Here is a 22,819-nt window from a genome sequence, read left to right as displayed (position 1 = left end):
GTTAGCATAATTCTGAGAGCTGACGTCATGGCGGGTCATAAGATTTCATAAGGACTGACGATGAAGGATTTTTTTCTAAGTCAAGTATTGAAGATTGATATGAGCAAGTTCACATCAACCTGGGGCCTAATGTTGGGGATATAACTATTGGGTATGACCCGCCCAGGAGGGGCCGGGTCATACCACTGGCGGTTCATAATGAGAAGGCCCAAGAAGATGTTGAAGATGGCGGTTCATGACGCAAGTTTACTGAAGGCCCAAGACCCGGAGGAGACTTGAGGCCCACGGGCATAAACCACCATATGTCTAACTTGTATGTTAAGGAAAGTTTAGTTTTGTCACCGAGCCGGACACGTTGTGTATTAGCCGGCCGGGACTCTGTAAGCCGCCGGGCATCAGCCTGTGTATATAAAGGGGTGACCCAGCGGTGGGTTAGGGCAAGAAACAACAAGTCGAGAACTAGGTCAAGCGTATTCGCTCCCTGGTAATCGAAACCCAAGCAATACAACCTAAAGCAGGAGTAGGCCTTTACCTCGTTGCGAGGGGCCGAACCTGGGAAAAAACTCTCTATGTCCCTTGTCCCATTTAACCCCTTCAAGCTAACTATGTTGCGATGGCTCCACACCTAAGTCCTCTTGCTAGGGCATCTGTCATGACAATTCCACGACAAGTATGCTACCAACTCCATGGGACCCCGGTGGCGCTACTAGACATCGACGTGGGGGCAAGTCGAATCTTATTGGGGAGGGATTGTCAGCGACCTGGCCCTCCTTGGGCTCTTAGGCGCTACCCAGCCCACAAAGGAGAGGCACTACATGGGGTCCTCCACGAGCAACTTGACTGGCTCCTCTTCTTCCTTCTCCACATTCTAGTTCATGTAGTTCTTGACCAACCTCCATGATTTGCAATTCATAGTAGTTTGAGTGGATTGAGCACTGGGTTGCTAACATTCTCGCTTGCCATTGGGTACGACAATATTTGGTGACGGGTATTTCAGATCGATTCAACGTCGGCTACAACAGCTCGCATTTGTTAGAATAGACGAGAGAGACGGGAAGACACAAAAGTAAAGTGAATTAGACGTCCTCATTGATGATGGGATTACACATATATATGGCCCTTGAAGGGTGTGTCCGAAGGGACACGAGGCAACCGCCTCATTTAGGAGAAGTAGGGATTAATAGGATTTAATTAAATCCTAACACTCCCCCTAATCCATGCTTGTTAGTGTAAGTATCATCATCTTGAAAAAGCTCCTCCAAAAACCATGTGGGGAAAATATGAGGAGATAGGTGTTTGATATGTTGCTAAAACTCCTTCAAACCCGGTGGGAAAATAAGGAGAAAATGATACAACATATAATGGTTATTGTCTCTTTTAACTCAATACGAGAAAACTCATAAAGTTTAGAGGACAATAAATATGTCACATATACTTTCTTAGAAAAGCCGGTGGGAAAAACAGAAAATATGACATATGGTCTTGTATTGATATTACCTCGTTAAAAAACCTTTATGAGAACCTATAAAGTAAACTCATGAAGGGAAAAAGAGTATAATATGATGCTTTTAACAAGAACAATTCAGGAAGATACTCCCCCTGGTTCTTGCATATTCCCAAGTTGTCATATACCAATTCCATGAACACACTTCTGAACATAGAAGTTGGTAGAGACCTAGTGAACAAATCAGTCGCATGATTTGACTTGCAAGATATGCAATATAGTGATGTTGCTTATTATGTAACTTGTTTGCATCCAGGCAACACAAGAAACATTATCGTTGAGATAATGGTTGGTGGATGTAGCCATGAGGTCTGTTTCGAAGACTCTTCATGAGAGGGCTACCATGCCTAGTAGGAACACTAAGGTTGTCTACAATCTGACATAGTAGGGATCTGATGATGTATCCAATGATATCGGTGTTCACATTTTCTGTGAAACTGAAAAACCAGGACAAGATGTTTGATGCCTTGGAGATATCGAAAGATATTCTTGAGTACCAACCAATTGTGTTTGGTGGATCCAATGGCATTATGGAACGTTGGATCCCAATATCTCATTTCCATCATCTCTTGGTCTAAATAGATCTTTCTCTACGTCCAGAGAATGAACTACCATGAGAGTTATGGATGGATAAGATTTGTCCACAATGAATTTCTCCAATATATTATGGATATAGACAACATAGTATACCATAATGTATGAATGAAGGTGCTCAATTTGTCGTAACGAGCGGTATTTTGGTTTACCCAAAACCTTCATTTTAAACTCCGTCATTTAGATGATTACACGTGTCGTCATTGCAGACACAAAAACATGGATAATCATCATTGTAGGAGTAATCCTTGTGTATAAGGATCTCACTACGTCAGTTGTACCATATGTACCGACAACAATAAGCCGTATGGTGACTTACTGATTTTACACAATGTATGTTGCATTTTGTATTTCGATTTAGAATTGAGATTCCATCGGGAATCAATCATATATGTCCGAATCTAGTGATCCACATGGATATGTAATTACTGCATCTATCAACTGCAGAGATAGATGATTTTGTACTGCCAATGATATAAGTTATCGGAAAGAGATTCCACCTCTGGAGAATAGTTGGGTATCTGCGTGAACCCTTCTGCTATCCTATTTCCAGAAGAAAATTGGTGTAGGTATTTCTTATGAATACCTTCCCATTATTGAGGAAGATTATTTCTACCTAGATTATACCCTTTGCTTGAGTTCAGTCCGAGTGCTATTCACACTTTGGCATGGCCATGGTCTTTGGATCTGAATCATTTGAAAGGTTTTTGCAATCTAGTTGAGAAATATATGTCAACAATTGTAGACTCCCGGTTATATGTTTCTCCAGAATCTATATATCCATATAGAATTGATGCAAATATCGTTACCCATGGTGACTGCTCGCGATTTCCCAATGCGGCTGAGTCGGGTATCCCGATGTCCCGGTCATTGTGTGCACTATGACCTGGGTTGGTGGACGTTTCCCGTCCACTGGGTATGCTACCCATTAGGTGTCTGTCGACGTGAAGTTGACCTGCATTTACTGATTCAGAGGCCTTGATATCCTTGCTTGCAAGAAGCTGAATCCTGATGTACTATTGTCGTACTTCTCCCCTTGTTGCTTTGAACGAGGAGTTGAGTGGTTTTGGTTGGTACATCCACTCTTTCCGACATATTTTTTAGGATTGTAGGATTGTTTGACACCTTTATAGTCAGTAAATGAATGTGACAGGTTATTTGCAATGAGTTACAAATCTTCTGAATGCATGGTTCAAATCTTTGATTACATGGAATTGAGGCAGAAATATGTTGAACATTTCACTAATTTCCTGGCATTCTTTATGGTACTTGAAATCTCCCCTTAATGCCTGGAAATATTCCTCATGAATCAGCATACTGGCCTTGAATAACTCCCCATGTGAGGGGCTCGAGGTATTGATGGAAATACAGTTATTCCTCACATAGATTCCAACTATATGTTGAGGGGCTAATGATGTATGCCAGATGGTGATATTGGTATGCAACTGAATTACCGCAGATAGGAAATACTTGGTAGATATCCACATATCAAAGATAGAGGGCAATACTATTATGCAATTCTGTCATGAGCGTGTAAAATTGCATGACTCCAACGTAAAGTTGGTAAGTTGCAATTCCAAAGTAAAGATAATGCAATGAGCTTAACTCTTTGGATAGGATTCTACCAAACCATTTGGAGTCTAGACATTAGGACAAATTGCTAAACTTCAATCCAAGGGCCATAGAGAAGGCACTCAAGGAGAATTCTGCAATGATCCATTCGATTTTCTTGAAATCGGTGTTAGGATAATGAGCCAATGGTTTCGTATGAATAAAGCACACACTTAAGACCATCATGTAGATATGTCTTTTAGAACCATGGAATATCTGAATAGTCTAGTCAATGGATGGGAAGAGCCACTTACCTCAACTTGATGCATTCAAGGAATCTGAGTGGTTTAGTGTAGACTTTAAGGTGTGCGAGCCTTAAAATTAGCTTCCCTGGTCACTTGTTGTTAGAATTTAACATCATAACAATCATAAACTATTGGAATTGCTGATAGTTTCGGTTTCAACCCAATGTCTCGATGACCAAGGCGAGTATGCCAAGTTTGTCATGTACAAGACACTTTGGAAAACTATCTCGTACGCAACATGTGCGACGGGTTGTGTTGTATGTGTAGTACAATCCAGATGATACACAGAGAATGTGCTTGCCATATCCGTTGCATATGGTAAAGAGAAGTTATTTCTCTTTGTTGTCATCATAAGTTTCGTTATGGAAACTATTTTGACGGATACCTCCATAGTTTAGTAGGGTACAAGTTAAACCTGGGAAGCAATAAAGCATCCCGTCATTATTTGAGTACCCACAGGGATAGTAAATATGACCCGAGTTGAGCCAACAAATACCTCATTGCGTCTAGCGATTTAAAATATCTCCTCTCTCTCTCAATGAGAGTGGAAACATTGAACTTCCCTGAATATAGAGTTTGTGGTGCATATGTCCACAAGGCACATATCATTTTTCATTGGATTGACTCCCGTAGAAATCTATATATAGACATGAAGATTCTCAATATGAAAATCACTGTCAGATATATAGAATGCATACAAATGTATTTGTATCGAAGTGCTGATACAATATATTGTGATATACAATATATGATGACAACAATACTTATATTGTTGTTACAACATCGTAAATGGACATAAATTATATTGACCACTCAGGAGATTGAGAGACTATTCATAGTCTCCAAACATGTCGGTTGAAGCATATTCAACCATCACATTCTCCGTGCCCATAGGGTTCCATAGCTGGTGATGTCGGATTGAAGGTTGAAGTAAGATTCATCTTTGCCCTTGAGGTTCATTGTATCCCAGGAACTGCTGATAGAGAATAACCAGATGCTGAGATCTGAATCTAATGCCTTATGATATATAAGACACCAATTTTCTGTTAGCGATGTGATCCTGACCAGAGGTGAATTCAGAATTGCACACATTATCCCATGAGACACAAGAGCGATCATGGTGTCCATGGCCCAGATAGGGTAGTGGTGGCCATTGAGGGCGAATGCCTCAAAGTCTTAGCCATATTTACCTCTATGGGTAAACAAGAGATAATTAATTTACAACCAGTAAATTAAAGACCATCATGGTTGATGTTGTAATCAACTTAGCAAAATCAGTGGGTATTTCAAAAAGTTATCTTGAAACCATTAGTGTGAATCTCAAATTGCTAGATATGACGCCTTGAAGATAATCTCCAAAATGGAGTAGATCTCGCAGCACTAGAGAGTATAATCTGATGAAATCAGTAGATACTCACTGGTAATGCCTTATGTCATGACTTAGTAAAATGTGTGGGAGAGCACTTTGTAAAGCAATTATAATGTCAAAATGACAAAATATAGGCTTTAGTAGTAGTCATTGATAATTTGTGAAGGCGGTAGATCTGTATGACTACCTTGTGATCCCAATACATCAATTTGAAGAAGTCACTTTGAATTTTGCATTCTTATTTGCAAGAAATTAAAAATCTCAATTGCAAATAGATGTATTAATCTCGACATGTAGCGAACATGAAGATACATACATTCTAAAATACATCGTACTCAACAGAAATAGACCATTATTATAATGAATAGTAATGATGTTACAAACTTGATGTTCAAGTGAAAAAACTTGAATTGTATAGATCTCAAATTAAATGAGATGATCTTGTATCAAGTTGCAAGATAATTCAGCAGGGTGAATTAATATTTTGCGAGAGAAAATTAAACTCAATCACTATGAGATTGTTTTGCGAGAGAAGAAAATCTCAATCGCAAATTAGTACTATTTTGTACTAAAAATTTGCATTGTACAAACAACCTGCTCACTAATCTGTAATTTACGGAGACTTAAATGTAAAATACATTTCAGTAGAGGATTACCCTGCATACTGAACTAAGTCAGAAGACTTAACAGCAAACTACAAAGTCCAATCCGTAAATAGGCGGAACAAGGAGGGCAGAATGATGAAGAGATGAGGTTTTCTCCTCGTCCAGTTGCTGATTACGAGTAAATCGTAACCACCTCCGCCGCCGGCCACAAGCGCGGGGCAGTTGGAGCGGCCACGGGTGTGAGTAGGCGGTTGCGTGCTGGAGACGGGAGGTCGCGCTACCCTGGCATGACTGCAGGCCGGGCCGGGCGGAGCGAAGGGAGCGCAGCCATGGCCTGGCGCCGGGGCACGGCGCAGGCGACGGCCGGGCGGACGGACGCGGCCACTGCCGCACGGGCGGGTGCCACGGCCACGGCGTTCACCGTCAAGACGAGCCGCCAAAGGTTGTTGTGTGCTCCGCCAAGGGGCTCCATGTACCAGTGCGGCCGGAGCGGCTGCACGACGGCGAGGTCGTTAGGAGAAGGCCGAGGGCCATAAGACGGCGGCGGGCGCCGGAGCGTGGCGCAAGTGGAGTGGCGGGCGTCAGGGACGGGAGGCGCGATGGCCCTGCAATGTCTCTGTCGACAACCACATCGCTAGCTTCGCCTTCAACAACCGCAGGGGTTGAGCCGTGGCCTCATAGTCGTCCTCGATTATGATGACCTCATCTGACAGGCCGGTGCAAGTCCCGGCGCGGCGGTCGATGGCGGCCGAGCGGACGGGCGCCGAACGGCGGCGATGGCGCGGCCCTGCGGCAAGTTTTAAGGCCCGGTTCTCCACTGATTCTCCATACAACCATGAATCCGTCGATTCGGTTGGCTTTCGCGTTTGCACACAGACCACATCTCCAGGTCGCGTCGCCGATGGAAAAACCTGGTGTTGCGTGGAGGAGTGTCTTGGATGCGTGTGGAGGCGCAGGGGACGAACACCACATCCGGGCTCACGTCTGCCGCTTGGTTCGAGGGGCCGAGGGCCACCGGTTCATCATCAACACCAAAGGGCGTCGCCCCACGGACGTGCACCAGTCTCACCGTTCTTCTCTTCTTTTCCTTCCATGACCTCATGCTCTAGGTAGAGGCATACGTGATAACATGTTACTAGAATAGACAAGAGAGACAGGAGACACAAATCAGTCGTCCTCATTGATGATGGGATTACACACACACACATATATATATAGCCTTTGAAGGGTAAGCAACCACCTCAATTAGGAAAGGTAGGGATTAATAGGATAATTAAATCCTAACAGCATTGAGCACTTGCGCAAAGAGGACAGGCCAGCCCCGGTATAGGAGCGTCAACAGCTTGTTCGAGCAGCGGCAAGTGCTTGAGATGAGTGAATCTTTATAATGTATCAGATCCTTTTCGCCAGAAAAAATAATCAGTCTGTGTTACGTTGCGAATTGAAATAATCACAGTTCGCAGCATGTTCGTTTTCAACCAGAAAAGCACTCCAGCTTGGACGTAAGGTCGTCCTGGGCCAAGCTGGCAAGTACTCTTTTCGTGTCGTACAACAGCACCAAACCCAACAGAACAGGAAACACCCTGAATGAAAAGAGGAATTAAATGGAGAACCAGTAAATCTGATAACCCAAGAAGAAACAGAACATTTTGAGCATATACCTGAGATCTTCGACGACCACCACCGTCCAGCAGCACCCAGCCAGGATCGAAGTCATAGCCCTCAGCATTCTGAAATTCTGCAGAACAGAATGTCATACATCATAAGGTGTAGCCTGCAGAACAGAATGGAATTTTTTTTTTCCGTTCGATCAGAATATGCTGTGGAATGGGAAATTCAACACGGGAGAAAACTTAGAAGAATCGATGATACGGGACATCTAAATATTAATCCTATTTGGAGTGAAATTTAGAAGTTATCTTGCCCAGCAAAGGTAAAAAAATTCATTTGGCGAACACTACATGGCACTCTTCCATGTAGAGTTATTTTGGCGAATAGACATATAAAAGTTCCATCCAACTGCCCTGCATGTCCCTTTGGATTAGAAGATACAAAGCATATGTTATTTCAATGTCAGAAAGCAAAGGAGGTTTGGAGAATGTTGGGACTGAATAAGGTTATTAAAAAAGGCATGTGATGTGGATTATGCTGGCAAGGCGGTTCTCGAATTCTTACTTTCTATGCCTGAGCAGGAGTTGATTATCCTGAGTATTCCGAATGTTCGTGAGATGATTGCAATTACATGTTGGTATTTATGATGGGAGAGACGAAAATTGGTTCATAAAGAGAAAGCTCAAGATGCTAACCAGATCTCTATGGGGATTCGGGCTATTACGTTAAACTATCCTATGGCTATAGCCCCAAAGGCTATTATGAAAAGAGGGAGGTGGAGCAAACCTCCAAGGGGGTTTGTAAACTTAATGTGGATGCATCTTTTGATCATGACCTGCTTAGGGGCACGGCGGGTACTGTGTTGAGGGATGATAAAGAAAAATTTATTGCAGAGGGGAACTGAAGAATTGATTGGTGCACGGATGTCCTAATGGCTGAACCTTTGGCGCTTAGGTATGGACTATCAATTGCTAAAAGGGCAGGATGCAATCGCCTCGTTATTAATTCAGATAATTTGGAGGTCATTGAAACCATGAATAACGGAGGAAGGACGGAAGGACGGCAAGTACAGCGGTGGCAGTGTTTGACGATTGCTATTTTTTGGCTTGTGGTTTTTCCATTACTAGGTTCGAACATTGTAATAGGGAAGCAAATGAGGTTGCTCATGAACTTGCCAAGATAGCTAAATTTTCTTCTACTGTTGACTGGTTTGAGGAGCCGTTGAGTGAAATTGTATCAATCTCATAAACGATGTAATTGTTATAGCAAATGAATATAGTTATTTGTTTTTAAAAAAAGAGGTGTAGCCTGCACAGAACAAGACCAAGATCAGTACAGTACAACACGGGCCTGCACAAGCAAATCTGATTCAGACAAAAAAGAATTAAGGGCTAGCTTATGCTAACCTGACATCTCAGAGGACCACCACCGAACCAGCAGCATTCCAAGCTAAGATGTGTCCTCACTCGTCTGACAGATTATGAAACACCATCAGGTATACCCTGCATAGAGAACAAGAACCATATCAGTACATGCCTGTAAAATTGAGAACCAGCAAAAATAACAAGGGCTGGCTTATGCTAACAGGGGACCCCAGATATCAGACAAAAAAACAGAAGGATGCAAACAGGGCTTCCACAAACTCGGAGCAAGTACAGCGTCGCCCCGGTTGGAATTTTACATCAATCAATATAACAATGCCAACAAAACACCATGCTATACCACATACCAGTTCAAAGAGCACAAGCTATACCACAGATCAACATAGAAGTACAATAATCAACAAGGTGCAATATCAGGTAAGACCATAACTGAAACATGATACCATCTTCCAACAACATAAAACATCATTCAACAGTCCCGAACTAACAACAGTTGACAGACAACAAGGCAGCTGAATAAAAAAATGATTTTCTTTTCTAGATGTGGACTTTGTACACAGAGGGAGCTTATGTCATATGTTACAGAAGCCCTGCCTACGTTAGCAATACTGATCCTACAGGGGCATATCAAGCAGCGCACGTTTGCAGCTAGCAGCAATCTCGCGGCAAAGCTTGACACCTAACCTGCTCTAGGGCCAGTGAGATTTATCTCTCCTGGCATGTCTCAAAATGGAAATGCCCATGCGCATGTATTTATATCTATGAGAAAGATGGTATCCTGTTAGTATTGCAATCCCAGAAAGAGACCATCCAGCTGCAGCCTTGTTGAAGTCTGGTTATATCAACAGCCCAAATGCGTCCTGCACAATTGCAGAATACTGAGGACCTGGGGCAGCCTTTTTCTACTGTAATCTGAACCACCCAACAGAGCGCCATCTGACGATCTGATTGGCCTGCCGTCAGTGGCTATTGTTGCAACATGCCGCCGAGAGGCCTACTCATTTCATAAAGAATCCTCTCATTATGTCAATAGCAATGCCTTCTCCTTAACACAACCCACCCAGGGTGTACATCTTCCAATAGGTGATGCTTTGCTCCAACCAAGCTTCATCCCAAGGAAACTCATCATTGTTACGCGCTCGCAAAGATGAAGATAGCAATGCATTGTCTTCAGACTTCTCTCCGAGAACCATTGGATGAATTCGGCCTCTTGGCCACTCCAAACTGCAAACTTTCCCTAGATCTATCACCAGAGCGTCCCAGGTCATCCAAATTCCGGTAACTAGCATTTCTTGGAACAGAGTTAGGACGCTCATCCTCATCAGCCCTCATGCCAATCCTGGGGTCCGGAAGCATGTCCAGATGCCTGGGTCTTGGTCCACCAGTCCTCAAGTTCCTTGGGTTGTTCGAAGAATTCCTTCCTGGAGTGTTGGAAGAGATCTTCATGGCCAGAAAGTCCTTGGGGATGCTATCCAAGTCCATGAAACATTTCCTGGCCTTTGCATCAGCTACCAGCGCCGCCCAGTCCTCTGACTGCATGAGAGCACTGGCATTACCAACAACCTAGAAAACAACGAATAACTATTAGTACTATAGCATTTGTTCATAGCAAGTTTTGAAGTAGCAGTACAGTGGTCGTGATGCATTTTTTTAAAGAGGACAGAGAGACATACCCATAGAGCTCTCCTAGCTCGAGTAAGAGCAACATTCATGCGCCGTATATCTGCAACAAAACCCACGCCATGGTTTGAAGCACGCACGCATGACATGATAATCACATCACGCTCCTGGCCTTGAAAAGCATCTACTGTGTTTATGTAGATATCTTTCCCTTCCTCGGTATTCATGACCTCCTCAAATTCCCGCTGAAGACACTTCAACTGCAACTTATATGGAGTGATTATACCAACAGATGCCTTCTTACCACTATTAACTTTCACAAGCCTCTGAAGATGCTCGTATAAACGCAATGCAAACTGAGCTTCATGAACATTCTGGTATGAAGATGATCCACCTCTATGAGACTCACGACCATGTGAGATGTCATAAAAAATGTAAGGTGCCATTAATGCATCTTTGTAATACAACTCATCAGGCAGTTTGACAACACTTTCACTGTCTGTAAGGCAGCCTTGATAGAAGTATCGTGATGGAAACTCTCGGATCTGGGGATGCATCCGATATTGCACTGACAATAAAATGGTAGGACAACCAGCCTGCTGAAACCTCTCAAAAAGGCTCCTGCTATAGAGTAAAGTTCCAGCCGCTTTACTAATAACAGTAGCAGGGAGCTGCTGTGGATCACCTACCAAGACACATCTAGCGGCACCAAGTGCAAGTGGAGGGAGGACTCCTACTTCACTGGCCTGAGCAGCCTCATCAATAACAACCATATCGAAACCATGACTAAGGCGAGAAAATAATCTGCGCCCGCTGCTTGACACTGTTGTAAAAACAATTTCTGCTTCGTTGGCAAAACTGGCTTCTAGATTAGACCTAGCATCTTCCAGATTGAAGTTGCTGCCAACACGGAACCTGCTTTCTAATATCAGCAGCCTTGACATCTCTACAAGTACTTTATCCCTGCTTTCTACAGAGGCAGCAAGTTTTTGAAGCAGAATGTCACGGTTACGATCCCTGTGAGCAAGCACATCAGGATCTACCCCAACTGAACCATGGGATCTACCAGCTGCTGCAACGATATTAAGTTCCCTCTGTAGAAGCCCTATCTCCTGTGATAACTGCTGCTCACGGCCTTTTAGCTGCTGTAACCACCCAATTACTTCATCACGGCCCTTCATTAAAAGCTGTTCCGTCCGTCGCTCAACTGATACAGCTTGGGCTGCACGAGACTGTGTGTCAACTCCAACACGGGCAACATCAGGGCGGTAAACCTTCATCTCACCATCTATGAAACCTCGGTCAAGAACACGAGAAAGCAGCTCATCTGTTGCAGCATTTGATGGGGCGCACACAAGCATCCGTGGTTTGGGGCAAAGCTTGGGAAGAGTGCGGAAAAGGTTCTGATCCATGCTCTGCAAAACTTCATCAATAGACCCCGCAGCAAAAGCCTCCGAGCTGCTGTTAGTGGTACTACCAACTTGCTTGTAACTTTCAGGAGCAAGTTTCTTTAGCAGAGCAGCATAGTAGTGTTGATACTGAACAAGATGAATAACATTTAACATTCCCCACACAGTATGGGTTTTCCCTGTCCCCGGAGGACCTTGTACTAATGTGAAAGGCCATGGTTCTTGTTTCTTAACCGCTCCATTGCTTGTGCCAGCAGCTGTGTGCATTGCAGCCCAATGAATTGCCGATAGCTGAGGCCCATTGAAAGTACGATTGATATGATCAGAAAAACTTGGAGTGAAACAGTCAGGCATAGCAGGCGGCTGCTCTTGATATTTTGGGAAGTGCTCTGGACTTGGCTGAAGAATTGCGTTTTGCATCTGATGGGAAGTGTTTTATCAGCATTAAGCAAAAATGCTAACCAAGAAAGACAGATAACAACCAGGTGTAATATGCATTACCTGCACATTAAGACGGCGGAGTGCATGCAATGCTACATATTCCCTTTGTGTTGTTGCAAGGGAACCAAGACCCGTTAGATACCAGGTGCTTCGAGGTTGCAGTTTCCTCAGAACATTAGTCTCGCTAGTGCATCACAGAAAAGACAACCAAAAGGATTTAGTATACATTTAACAAATGTATAAACAATAAAAAAGGTCAATAACAGTGTACATGAATCGAGTCAACTTAACAAAGTAAACTAAACCTAACAATCTAGTAGGTAATATTCTCAGAAAATTGTGTCCATGAACCTCATCACAGGACATGTTAGGATGAGGGGATTTTCGCTTGAGTATAGCTTAATTCATAATAAGATGGTGATGTTCTCAGCACTAGACAAACGAGAACTAGGAAGTCACAGAAAATTGCAGAGCAGATGGTTTTGTGTGCATGCGTAATGTTCAATGTAAATGTGCGTGTGAAAAAACCGACGACCTTAAAAGCAATAGGCAAACTGACAAGTTAGACAAGCTGTTGTATCAGTAAGTACTGCTCATTCCAAGGTAAACCTGCATCGTGCAGTGCAAAATTCATCATGTCAAGCATGATAAATTCCAAAGCATAGTTGACTTAAATAAATTTGGCATGCAACTTCTATCATGTGTGTGAACTGTTAAGTAAAGAATCACATGCCAGTGACTAAAAGAACTAAGAAAATTCCGATCACTGTTGATATAGTATGAAGGGAACAGGGTGGACAAAGAGCACAAAAGTGTGGTCTTATCAAAACATAGTGTGGGATAGCTAAAGAACAGTGATATCACTAACACTGGATTACCTGCTACAATCAAATGAATCCCCAGCATAAAAATGGATAATTGCTCCAATGGGATCGCGCGTATCAATAGGCGTATGGCGTCTGACTGTACCTACAAGCCGTCCACAGTCAGCTTCAGCGTCTTCATTTGAAGCAGCGGTCTTCCTATTAGATCTACTTGATTGGGCAGCTAATGAACAAAACAAAGGTAAGTGAACAAAGTTGTCAAAACATATTTGTGGAAGCAAAAGAAAAATCTTGAATAAAGGGATATCATCAGTATGGCTACCTGAACCAGGCCGGGGGGACGACAAAATTGCAACTTCGCCTTCTTTAAAAGTCCATTTATATTCATGTGTTGGCAAAACAATAACATCATACCATCCTGAATGCAGCAAGCATATTTATGTTAGGTGATTACAATGGGTAACATGATTGCTCTACAAAAAAGGGGGCAATAAAAATGCAGAAAATATACCTCGTTCACGCCTATCCACACTTTTCACGCGCACCATTACATGTGCGTCCCTTGATACAGCCTCAAGACTCTCCTCGTAGGAACTATATAGCTGAGCTCTGCATTCCTCAAAAAGCAAAGGCTCAAAAACTCTAATGTACTCCTCGGCAGAATCAAAGCTTCCAGGAACACACTGAAGTTCTTCCTCCTCTGTTCAGATAACAATTATAAACTGCCTTGTCAAACTAATAGTGCTCATGCACACACACTTGTTTTACAATAGAACGAAACCAAGTAAACACTGACAATGCAATAATTATATACAAGGCATGTATATAATTATATACAAGGCATGTATTCACACAGAAAAAACAGTGCAATTGTACCAACCATGAAAGAAAAATACGGAGCAAACTAGGAACAGTCCTAATAAAAACAGAACACAGGCAGACAAATACTCCCTCCGTTCCAAAGTAGATGACTCAACTTTGTACTAACTTTAGTACAAAGTACAAAGTTGGGTCATCTATTTTGGAACGGAGGGAGTATAATACTTAAGCTTACTATTTGTATAAAATAAACCATATATATCTAAAGGACTGCAATCTTCTTATAAGCATATAAGTGGCCCTTATGTTCTGCAAGTCACTAAAACAGAATTAGCATTTGAGGAAGTAGCACTAGACAAATTTCACAAGCGCATAAACAAAATGTTATTGCCTCACAGCACATGACAGAAGTTTCCAGATTAAACAAGGGCGTCAGTTAACCAAAGATGTCCAGAAGAAACAGGGACAATGCCGAAGAACTAACCCGGATTGTGCCAGAACTTGCCATTTGTCACTTCCCGTATAAGTCGTTCGACAGATGTGTCATTATACTGTGTATTATTAACTGAAGCTTGCTTCTTTGGAACAAGAGACCTTTTGTTAGCTGGCTTCTGATCTGCAGTATGTTGTCCTGTTAGAAGTGCTCTTTGAGAAGAGACTGGTCTGCCTTTGAACTGCTTGGAATCCGTGGGCTGCTTTGAAAAGGCCTGCCTTGGCACAGATTGTTGGTAACTATCTGAGGGGGGTTCTTCGGCATTCATTTTCTTTGACCTGCCGTGAGATCCCAACTCAAAATCACCATTAGATTCTCCATTTTGGTCACAAGGATCTGCAGAATTACTTCTTTCTGAACCAATCATCTCAGATTGTCTCTGATCCCTGATGACTGGTTGGCTCTGCTTGTCTGCAGCTCTTTCACCAACACCGCGAGAAGCTTCCTTCACGGTACGTGTAACAATTGGTGCTGGAAAAGATGACTGTCTCCTCGGTGTAATTGTCTTCATTGTGCCAGCTTGTTTTGCATCCTCAACATTGATGAACACAGTCTGCCTCGCTCGCTTTTTACCAAGCATTGCAACTTTGTGATCATCTAACTTAGGTCTCTTCGCAGGGTTGTTCGTGCACTTCAATGCATAACTGGCTTCTACTCCTCTGACATCCTTTGACTTAGTGCACTTGTCCAAATCATCCACAGGTTGACTTCCTTTAGATTCAGAAGTTTTCATGCTCTCTAGTCCTGTCGGACCATGAAGGACTGGACCTTTAGACACATCAGACATTTCAGTGTCACCAGGTTCAGCAGCAATGTCATCTTTAATCACATCACTACATTTAACAATAGCAGGTCCACTCTCTTGGGACTCTCTTTTCACTTGAGTACTTGCAGTACCAGCAGATTCTTCCTTGTTGCTGACACTACTACCTGCTGTGTCAGAAGCACCATCTGCATCAGACCACTCTCCCTCTTCTCTTTCAACTGATTGTGGAACCTGATTGGAGGGCCCAGTAGGACACACAACACTATCAGATAGATGATTAGTTACCACAGATGTAGAAGCCGCAGTAGTATCCAAATTCTCTTCTGTATTCATAGAATTCTTAACATTTTGTGTATCTGTACTTCTCACAAAAGGCTGAAAACCTGAACCAGAAGATGCATGATTAAAGGCATGATTGTTTAATATCCCTTGTGACCAAGGCACTTCTTGTGGTGGAAACAAATTTGAGGGATACATATTGGGAACAGGAAGTTGAGGTTGGGACACAACAACAGCAGCTTCTTCTTCGTCAGCTTCTGTTGGGAGCTCATTGAGGTCAAATAACATCCTTCCACGAGACCCCATGTCATGTGTAAATGCATATAACTTGAATATTTAACTGGTGGATTCAGTAACAATCTTCTAGGGCAATAGCACCTACTGGAAGAGAACTATTAATGACCTTCTGTATAGCAAGAAATCTGCAACAACCAGCGTAGTATGTTAGTAATATACAATCATAAACAGGGTGTTCAAGGGGTGCCTGGATGCTTCATTTCATTTACTGACATAGCCCGTCAACAAGAGGCAGAAGCAGAGCTGAACAAGGAAGTGAACAGTTACAGCAGAACCCTCATTGTATGGTACTACAGAAAAGACAAATCTTGATCAGGTTATGCGACCTGAATACGATTCTTCGCTGCATTCCTGTCATGTTCAGACCCAGCCCCCTTCGTCCTCTTGTTGCCCACTTCATATCCATCTCAAGAAATTGGATTCTAGGAATCCAGGATCTCCACATCCAGACAGACCCTTTACAGACAACGTAAATAAGTATGTGGAACATATCAAGCAGAAAAGAGTGGGCTGCACTCGTTGAAAAGGTTTACATAACTACCTAAAGCTAAACATTGTCATACACACCATTATGTTTGGGACAAGGCATCTATACTATCAACATGAAGTACAGCAATATTTAACATATTGCTACAGACAAAAAATAATTAAAGCTTGTAGCAAGACTAGTATCAATTTCTTCCAAACTAAAAAGGGGTCCCCTATCAAACACAGGATACATTAATGGATGTAGAAGAGGGAGAGAGTATAGCTCAATAAATGAGCCTAAAAACTTCGAGGCCCTTCCAATACTCCACCTTGTACAGGGGCAAAGGCTGCCCAAGTATGCAAAAAATCTGATGTGGCAAGGTGATTAAGAGGAGAGAGGAGTTTGATGAGCCCACGAAGGAACGATGCTAGGTGCATGCACCTAGATGAAAACACAACTTACAGTCTACAACTCATTAAATGAAGAGAGCTTAGCAACAAGAAACAAAGCACCTATGCATTGGAGAGTTTAGTTGCTAAGCCCTTTCATGCACTTAGCACCTCATCTAAAGTATCTATGCACTACAAGAGGTCTCACTGACTTCGCATAAGCCCTAGGGCCTAATCCAGTAATAATCTCAACCCTAATCCCAAATTACGACTGTATTCTAAACTGCGGGTAAGCTCCTATAATCCGCCACCATCTCCTCCCTCCTGCTTCACCACCACCTACAATTGTTTCAGCCTCAGGAATCACTGCCTCCTACCTATGCTTCTCCTCCACCCTCTCGCAGTCATATTATTCCTCAGTTCCTCTTATTCTCATCCACCTTCTGCTTCCGAGCCACCACCACCCCAAGCCCTGTTCTTCTTCTTACCATAGTTTTCGAGTCGCGACTCGGATGAGTCGCTCTGACTCATCCGAGTCGCTCTGGGGTTGCGACTCGGAAAAAGTCGAGCCGGCAGTTGCGACTAGTCGCGACTCGCAACTCGAGTCGACACTAAGTCGAGTCGACATTTTTTTGCAACTCATCGACTAGTCGCGCGACTTAAAATCCATGCTTCTTACCATGCCCCTGCTTCTCTACTTACCCATGCCTCTCTGCTCCTCTTTTTATATTCCGCTTCTTCTCCAACCCTGGCTTGATTACTCTATGAAGATTCGGCATTTTATCCATTGAGCGCTCAAATGTTTTATTAGTGATGGGCTTCTCTTAGATTTGCAGAAATGGCAAGTTGGCTCCGATGGACAAACACGCTATCTTTCAAAAAAAAAAAAGCAATCGCTACAACCAACGAATGTTCTCTTCATGCCACTCAAACCAAAAGGCACACACCCAGTTAGACAACCGATGAATAAACACCAATATTGATTCACAGCTACTCCGAATTATATCATCACTAAAGTGGAGGTCTACAAACTTGACCAAAAGTTCCAAATGGGAAAATGATCTAGAGCTAGTCTGAATAAAACATCAACTAAAATAAGCACATGCCTATAAATGGTAAATGACCCCTTTGGACAGCAATGATTTAAAGACAACCCTAAATTAAAGCTATTTACAACAGGAGTGCCTTCAGCTGATCACATCCAACAATTCCAAAAAATCTATTCAACTCCTAACAGTTTACCAGTAGCACAAATGACTCTCCAAACCTTCTATCTGAAATAAATAGCTTGATGACTACTACAATGTTACAGGAATATCAAACTTGATATTCAAGTCCACTTCAAACAGAATAGAGGATATGTGCTTCCAATGAAGTCAGAAGGTTAAGTATGAACTATTATTAAAAGCTACCCAAGGAGGAATTTAATTTACAGACTATAAAAATATCCCTTTATTACAAAATTGACCAAGGCGCAACTACAATTCACTTACAGCATCTACAATGCTAGACGTCTGGACAGACGCTTATGGGGAATAAATAAATATCATAAACTTTAAAAGGCACCGCCTTACCTTTCAACGGCGGACACTGATTTATATGCGCTAATTACGCAACTAGGCACTTCGTGCGGGAAAGAAACGAGCCAAGCGCTTGGCGCATGCTTTTGCGTCGATGCTACGTCGAACACCAGGATTTAACAGCACAACCACTAAACAGGCAGGAAATCAATCCTAGCACCAGCCTCTAGCACCTGGCGTTGTACGTTGTAGATGCCGTTATACTCTGAATTAAATGTTACAACAGAAGAAGTACGCATACAACAAAATCCCACCCAAATCAGTACAAAATCATACATGTCATCTAAAAAACAATGGGTTCTAACTGACAACCAACAAAACATGATGTTCCAGTAGCAGTGTAACAAATCTGCCAATTCTACTCACCAAAAAGTCAGAAACTAGGTTGACAATTAACTACAACATAGCAACTGTCCAAATTAGATGAACAATCCACTATTCAAACAAAAAGCAAATGAATCTAACACGTGTCCTCTATTTGACTAAACAGATGATGAACTACTAAAAACTGAACAAGCAAAAGCAACTAATGATGGGGGTAAACAATGTACCTCCAAACCCCTATGTCGAGTGCTAGAAATCAATTAGCAAGAGAAAAGTTAATATACGGCAGCACAAATAAAGATCATGTACCCTGTTCCATTCATTGCTACCACTAGCATGGCATAGCCTGCTTCTGTTTGCTCGATCTACCAGGATAGGGTATTTATCGCCCAGTCTTAAATCAGGAAATCCCGTGGAAAAATTTCCAGAATCCATAAACGTCCCTTGGAAGCCGTCGCTAGATTTGGCGAATCCCCCGTACCCTGATCCCCATTCCGTTTCCAGATTCGGCAAACCCACATCGCACAGTTAATGTCCGAATTAGGCAGCAGCCCATGCCCCGCCTGCCTAACTTGGAGAGAGATGGAAGGAAAAAAAGGGCTCTTCCCACCCACGCGCATCCATCCCATCCTAGGGTTTCGTCATTCGACCGCCGCCGCGTTCAATTCGTATCGAAACCGCGTGACGGCGGGTCCTAGGGTTCGTAGCAGGCAGGCAGGAAGAGTCGTGAGTTGGCGGGGATCTCCGTACCAGGCGATCGTTGTCGGCGTCGGCGTCGGCGGCGGAGGGCAGATCCGTCTCTGTTTGACTAGGTTTCCCTTCCACCCTCTCCTGTATGCCCCCGCCTCCCTCCTCGATGCTTATGCGTACGGTGTTCTTCTCCAAGAAAAAAATTCTTTTCCTTTTTGGTTTGGTGGCCTCGGCCTCTCTCTCGCCTCACGAGCGGTCTGTGTGCAGGTGGCGAGACTAGAGCTTTCGCTTCCTTTCTTTCTTCTCGACGAGAGAGAGAGGAGAGAGGGGGTGGGTGTGAGGTCCAGATGTGAGGGAAGAGGCGATGGGTGGAGGCTTATTTATAACCCACCGGGGGCCAGGCCCAATAGCCACCGGCTACGCGGACCAAACCGTATAGCCCCAACCACGTTATGTGCCCCTGCCTTGTGGAACCCGGCTGTGGGTCCGCTTGCTGCGTAAACCGATGGAAGAGGTGGTTGGCCCGGGTCGCGCGTGGGGTGTGCGCTCGCTCGCATCTCGGGCAGACGCAGTCGCATCGCAGGCACCAGGTTGGAACCAAACTCGTTCGTTCTCTTCTCATTCATCTCACGCCAAAGTAAGGGCAACTCTGTCAGACTCCGCAAAATCCCCGTAAAAAGGATTTGCAGTTCGACGTAAATCTCATTTGCGGGTCAAGAACGAGCGCGGCCGATTAGAAACCGTAGATGAAACTGCATAATTTGAAAAACATATTCGCGGGAGAAATTGCACCATAGTAGTTCATCACATACTACATATATTACATGATCAAACACTACAAACACTAGTTCATACTACTTACTGTACATCAGTACTAGTACTAGAGGTGGTGAGGATCTCATGGCGGCGAGCTCACGTCCATGGACGACGCCGTGGAGGAGCTCAATCCTCCTCGCCGGAGCTACCGAGGTCGATGTACTTCTCATTCTGCTCCTCGCAGACGCACCGCCACTCGTCGTCCTTCTCCTTGGCGGCGAGGTTGGCCGCGGCCGCCTGCTTGAACACGAGGTCTTCGAGCTCCTCGTGGTGGCGCTGGCGCTCCGCCTCCTCGCGCAAGCTCCGCTCAGCAATGGCGACCGTGACCGCGTCGACATCGGCGACGAAGTCCTCCGGCCCGATGACTCCGCGGTTGTCGAGCTCCTCGGGCTCCTGCTTGACAGGGACCTCCTCCGGCTCCTCCGGCCACTCCCTCTTCACGGGGAGAGGGCCTGCGTCGGAAGAATAGGAGCTCCCAGCGTAAGAAGAAGATCTCGCCACCGAGGACGAGCCCGCGGCCGAGGACCGCGTACGGCCATGCCGGCGGTCGTATTCGTTCGTCTCCCGGACGCGGAAGCTCGGCGGCGGTGAGAGGCCGCGCTTGGTCCACTTCCTCGCCCTGCGCTTCCTCGCACCGTCCGATCGGACGCGCCGCTCGCGCTCGGGGTCGCTGCTGCCGCTGGATCTGCTTCCGGAGCCGCGTCTGGAGCTCCACATGTGCCCCCACATGGCGGCTGGAGGCGAAAGGGGCTCGCCGGCGGCGAGAAATGTGCGGAGGGGAGTGGGGAATTGCGGAGCTCGGCGATGGCGGGGGGATGGGGTTTCGACCCGCAAACACGTCGAACCCGTAGATATACTGGTCGGGGCGGGCGATGCAGTCGCATCGCAGGCACCAGGTTGGAACCAAACTCGTTCGTTCTCTTCTCATTCATCTCACGCCAACGTAAGGGCAACTCTGTCAGACCCCGCAAAATCCCCGTAAAAAGGGTTTGCAGTTCGACGTAAATCTCATTTGCGGGTCAAGAACGAGTGCGGCCGATTAGAAACCATAGATGAAACTGCATAATTTGAAAAAACATATTCGCGGGAGAAATTGCACCATAGTAGTTCATCACATACTACATATATTACATGATCAAACACTACAAACACTAGTTCATACTACTTACTAGTACATCAGTACTAGTACTAGAGGTGGTGGGGATCTCATGGCGGCGAGCTCACGTCCATGGACGACGCCGTGGAGGAGCTCAATCCTCCTCGCCGGAGCTACCGAGGTCGATGTACTTCTCATTCTGCTCCTCGCAGACGCACCGCCACTCGTCGTCCTTCTCCTTGGCGGCGAGGTTGGCCGCGGCCGCCTGCTTGAACACGAGGTCTTCGAGCTCCTCGTGGTGGCGCTGGCGCTCCGCCTCCTCGCGCAAGCTCCGCTCAGCAATGGCGGTCGTGACCGCGTCGACATCGGCGATGAAGTCCTCCGGCCCGATGACTCCGCGGTTGCCGAGCTCCTCGGGCTCCTACTTGACAGGGACCTCCTCCGGCTCCTCCGACCACTCCCTCTTCACGAGGAGAAGGCCCGCGTCGGAAGAACAGGAGCTCCCAGCGTAAGAAGAAGATCTCGCCGCCGAGGACGAGCCCGCGGCCGAGGACGGCGTACGACCGTGCCGGCGGTCGTATTCGTCCGTCTCCTGGACGCGGAAGCTCGGCGGCGGTGAGAGGCCGCGCTTGGTACACTTCCTCGCCCTGCGCTTCCTCGCACCGTCCGATCGGACACGCCGCTCGCGCTCGGGGTCGCTGCTATCGTCGGATCTGCTCCCGGAGCCGCGTCTGGAGCTCCACATGCGCCCCCACATGGCGGCTGGAGGCGGAAGGGGCTCGCCGGCGGCGAGAAATGTGCGGAGGGGAGTGGGGAATTGCAGAGCTCAGCGACGGTGGGGGGATGGGGTTTCGACCCGCAAACACGTCGAACCCGTAGATATACTGGTCGGGGCGGGCAGTTTGCGGGCCGCGGTAAATATTTTTACGGGTCGGGTGAGTATACGGGCTCTGTTCGGGCCAAAAAATCGGGCCGAGCCCGTATACTCGCCGGAATTTTGCGGGTCGGTGTCTTTTGCAGGGTCTGCTAGAGATGCTCTAAGACTGCATTTAGTCCGACTCTTCATTTGGGTCGAGACAAACAAATAACATGGCTCAACACGTGAACTGGACGTAAAATCTGTCCGGCGCTTGCCCATTTGGACCCATTTCTGATGCAAATTTGGGTTGGCTGCGTTCAAGCGGACACTGGACGGACGAGCACTTGTCCTCTCGGTGTCCGACCTCAGGCCGTGTGGCAACCGGCTAACCACCTTCCACCCCAAACTCGTGGAAGGGGCCTGCATGTCAGCCACCACGCCACCCCCACGCGTTCTTTCAATGTCTAGTCCATGGACCGACCAGTGCACTTCCACATACATCTTTGCCCTCATGCGTCTGACAAGATCTAGATTGCGCCACCTGCCACAATGGGGATATCGAAGTGGATCCTAGGGGCGTCCATCAAGTACGACGTTGAAGCCGGCTCTTATTCTGCCTCGTCGGGATCGAGGAGCGTCGGCGGGTTCTCTATCTCGCCACCCATCATCGCGTTGCGGTAGAGGCCATACGTGAAGGTGGAGGTGTGCCAGTGCCACGGGGACACAG

General features: G+C 45.4%; 1 protein-coding gene across 6 annotated transcripts; it reads right to left on the bottom strand.

Moving 5' to 3' along the window:
• Window positions 1–7,084: 7,084 nt before the first annotated feature.
• LOC123117524 (uncharacterized ATP-dependent helicase C29A10.10c) lies at window positions 7,085–19,679 on the bottom strand. Of its 6 annotated transcripts, none has more exons than XR_006457405.1 (12): window positions 19,382–19,679; window positions 16,196–16,325; window positions 14,519–16,112; window positions 13,727–13,915; window positions 13,538–13,633; window positions 13,270–13,438; window positions 12,452–12,575; window positions 10,595–12,370; window positions 9,606–10,484; window positions 8,946–9,041; window positions 7,590–7,666; window positions 7,085–7,511 (listed from the first exon to the last, which is right to left on the bottom strand). XR_006457405.1 is itself a non-coding variant. In XM_044538263.1 (8 exons), the coding sequence occupies exons 2-8, from the start codon at window positions 15,876–15,878 to the stop codon at window positions 10,092–10,094; spliced, it is 4,107 nt and encodes a 1,368-aa protein (XP_044394198.1). In that variant the 5' UTR covers window positions 15,879–16,325; window positions 19,382–19,679; the 3' UTR covers window positions 9,435–10,091. The 6 variants fall into 6 exon arrangements, 1 of the variants encoding a protein (XP_044394198.1); XR_006457411.1 differs by having other exon boundaries at window positions 14,519–15,994; XR_006457408.1 differs by having other exon boundaries at window positions 7,590–7,702; window positions 14,519–16,325.
• Between the last annotated feature and the right edge of the window lie 3,140 nt (window positions 19,680–22,819).

The sequence above is a fragment of the Triticum aestivum genome, chromosome 1B (assembly GCF_018294505.1).
Source record: "Triticum aestivum cultivar Chinese Spring chromosome 1B, IWGSC CS RefSeq v2.1, whole genome shotgun sequence".
Taxonomy (NCBI): domain Eukaryota; kingdom Viridiplantae; phylum Streptophyta; class Magnoliopsida; order Poales; family Poaceae; genus Triticum; species Triticum aestivum.
The sequence above is the reverse complement of the archived record's forward strand: the minus strand, read 5'-3'. Positions and strand labels throughout refer to the sequence as shown.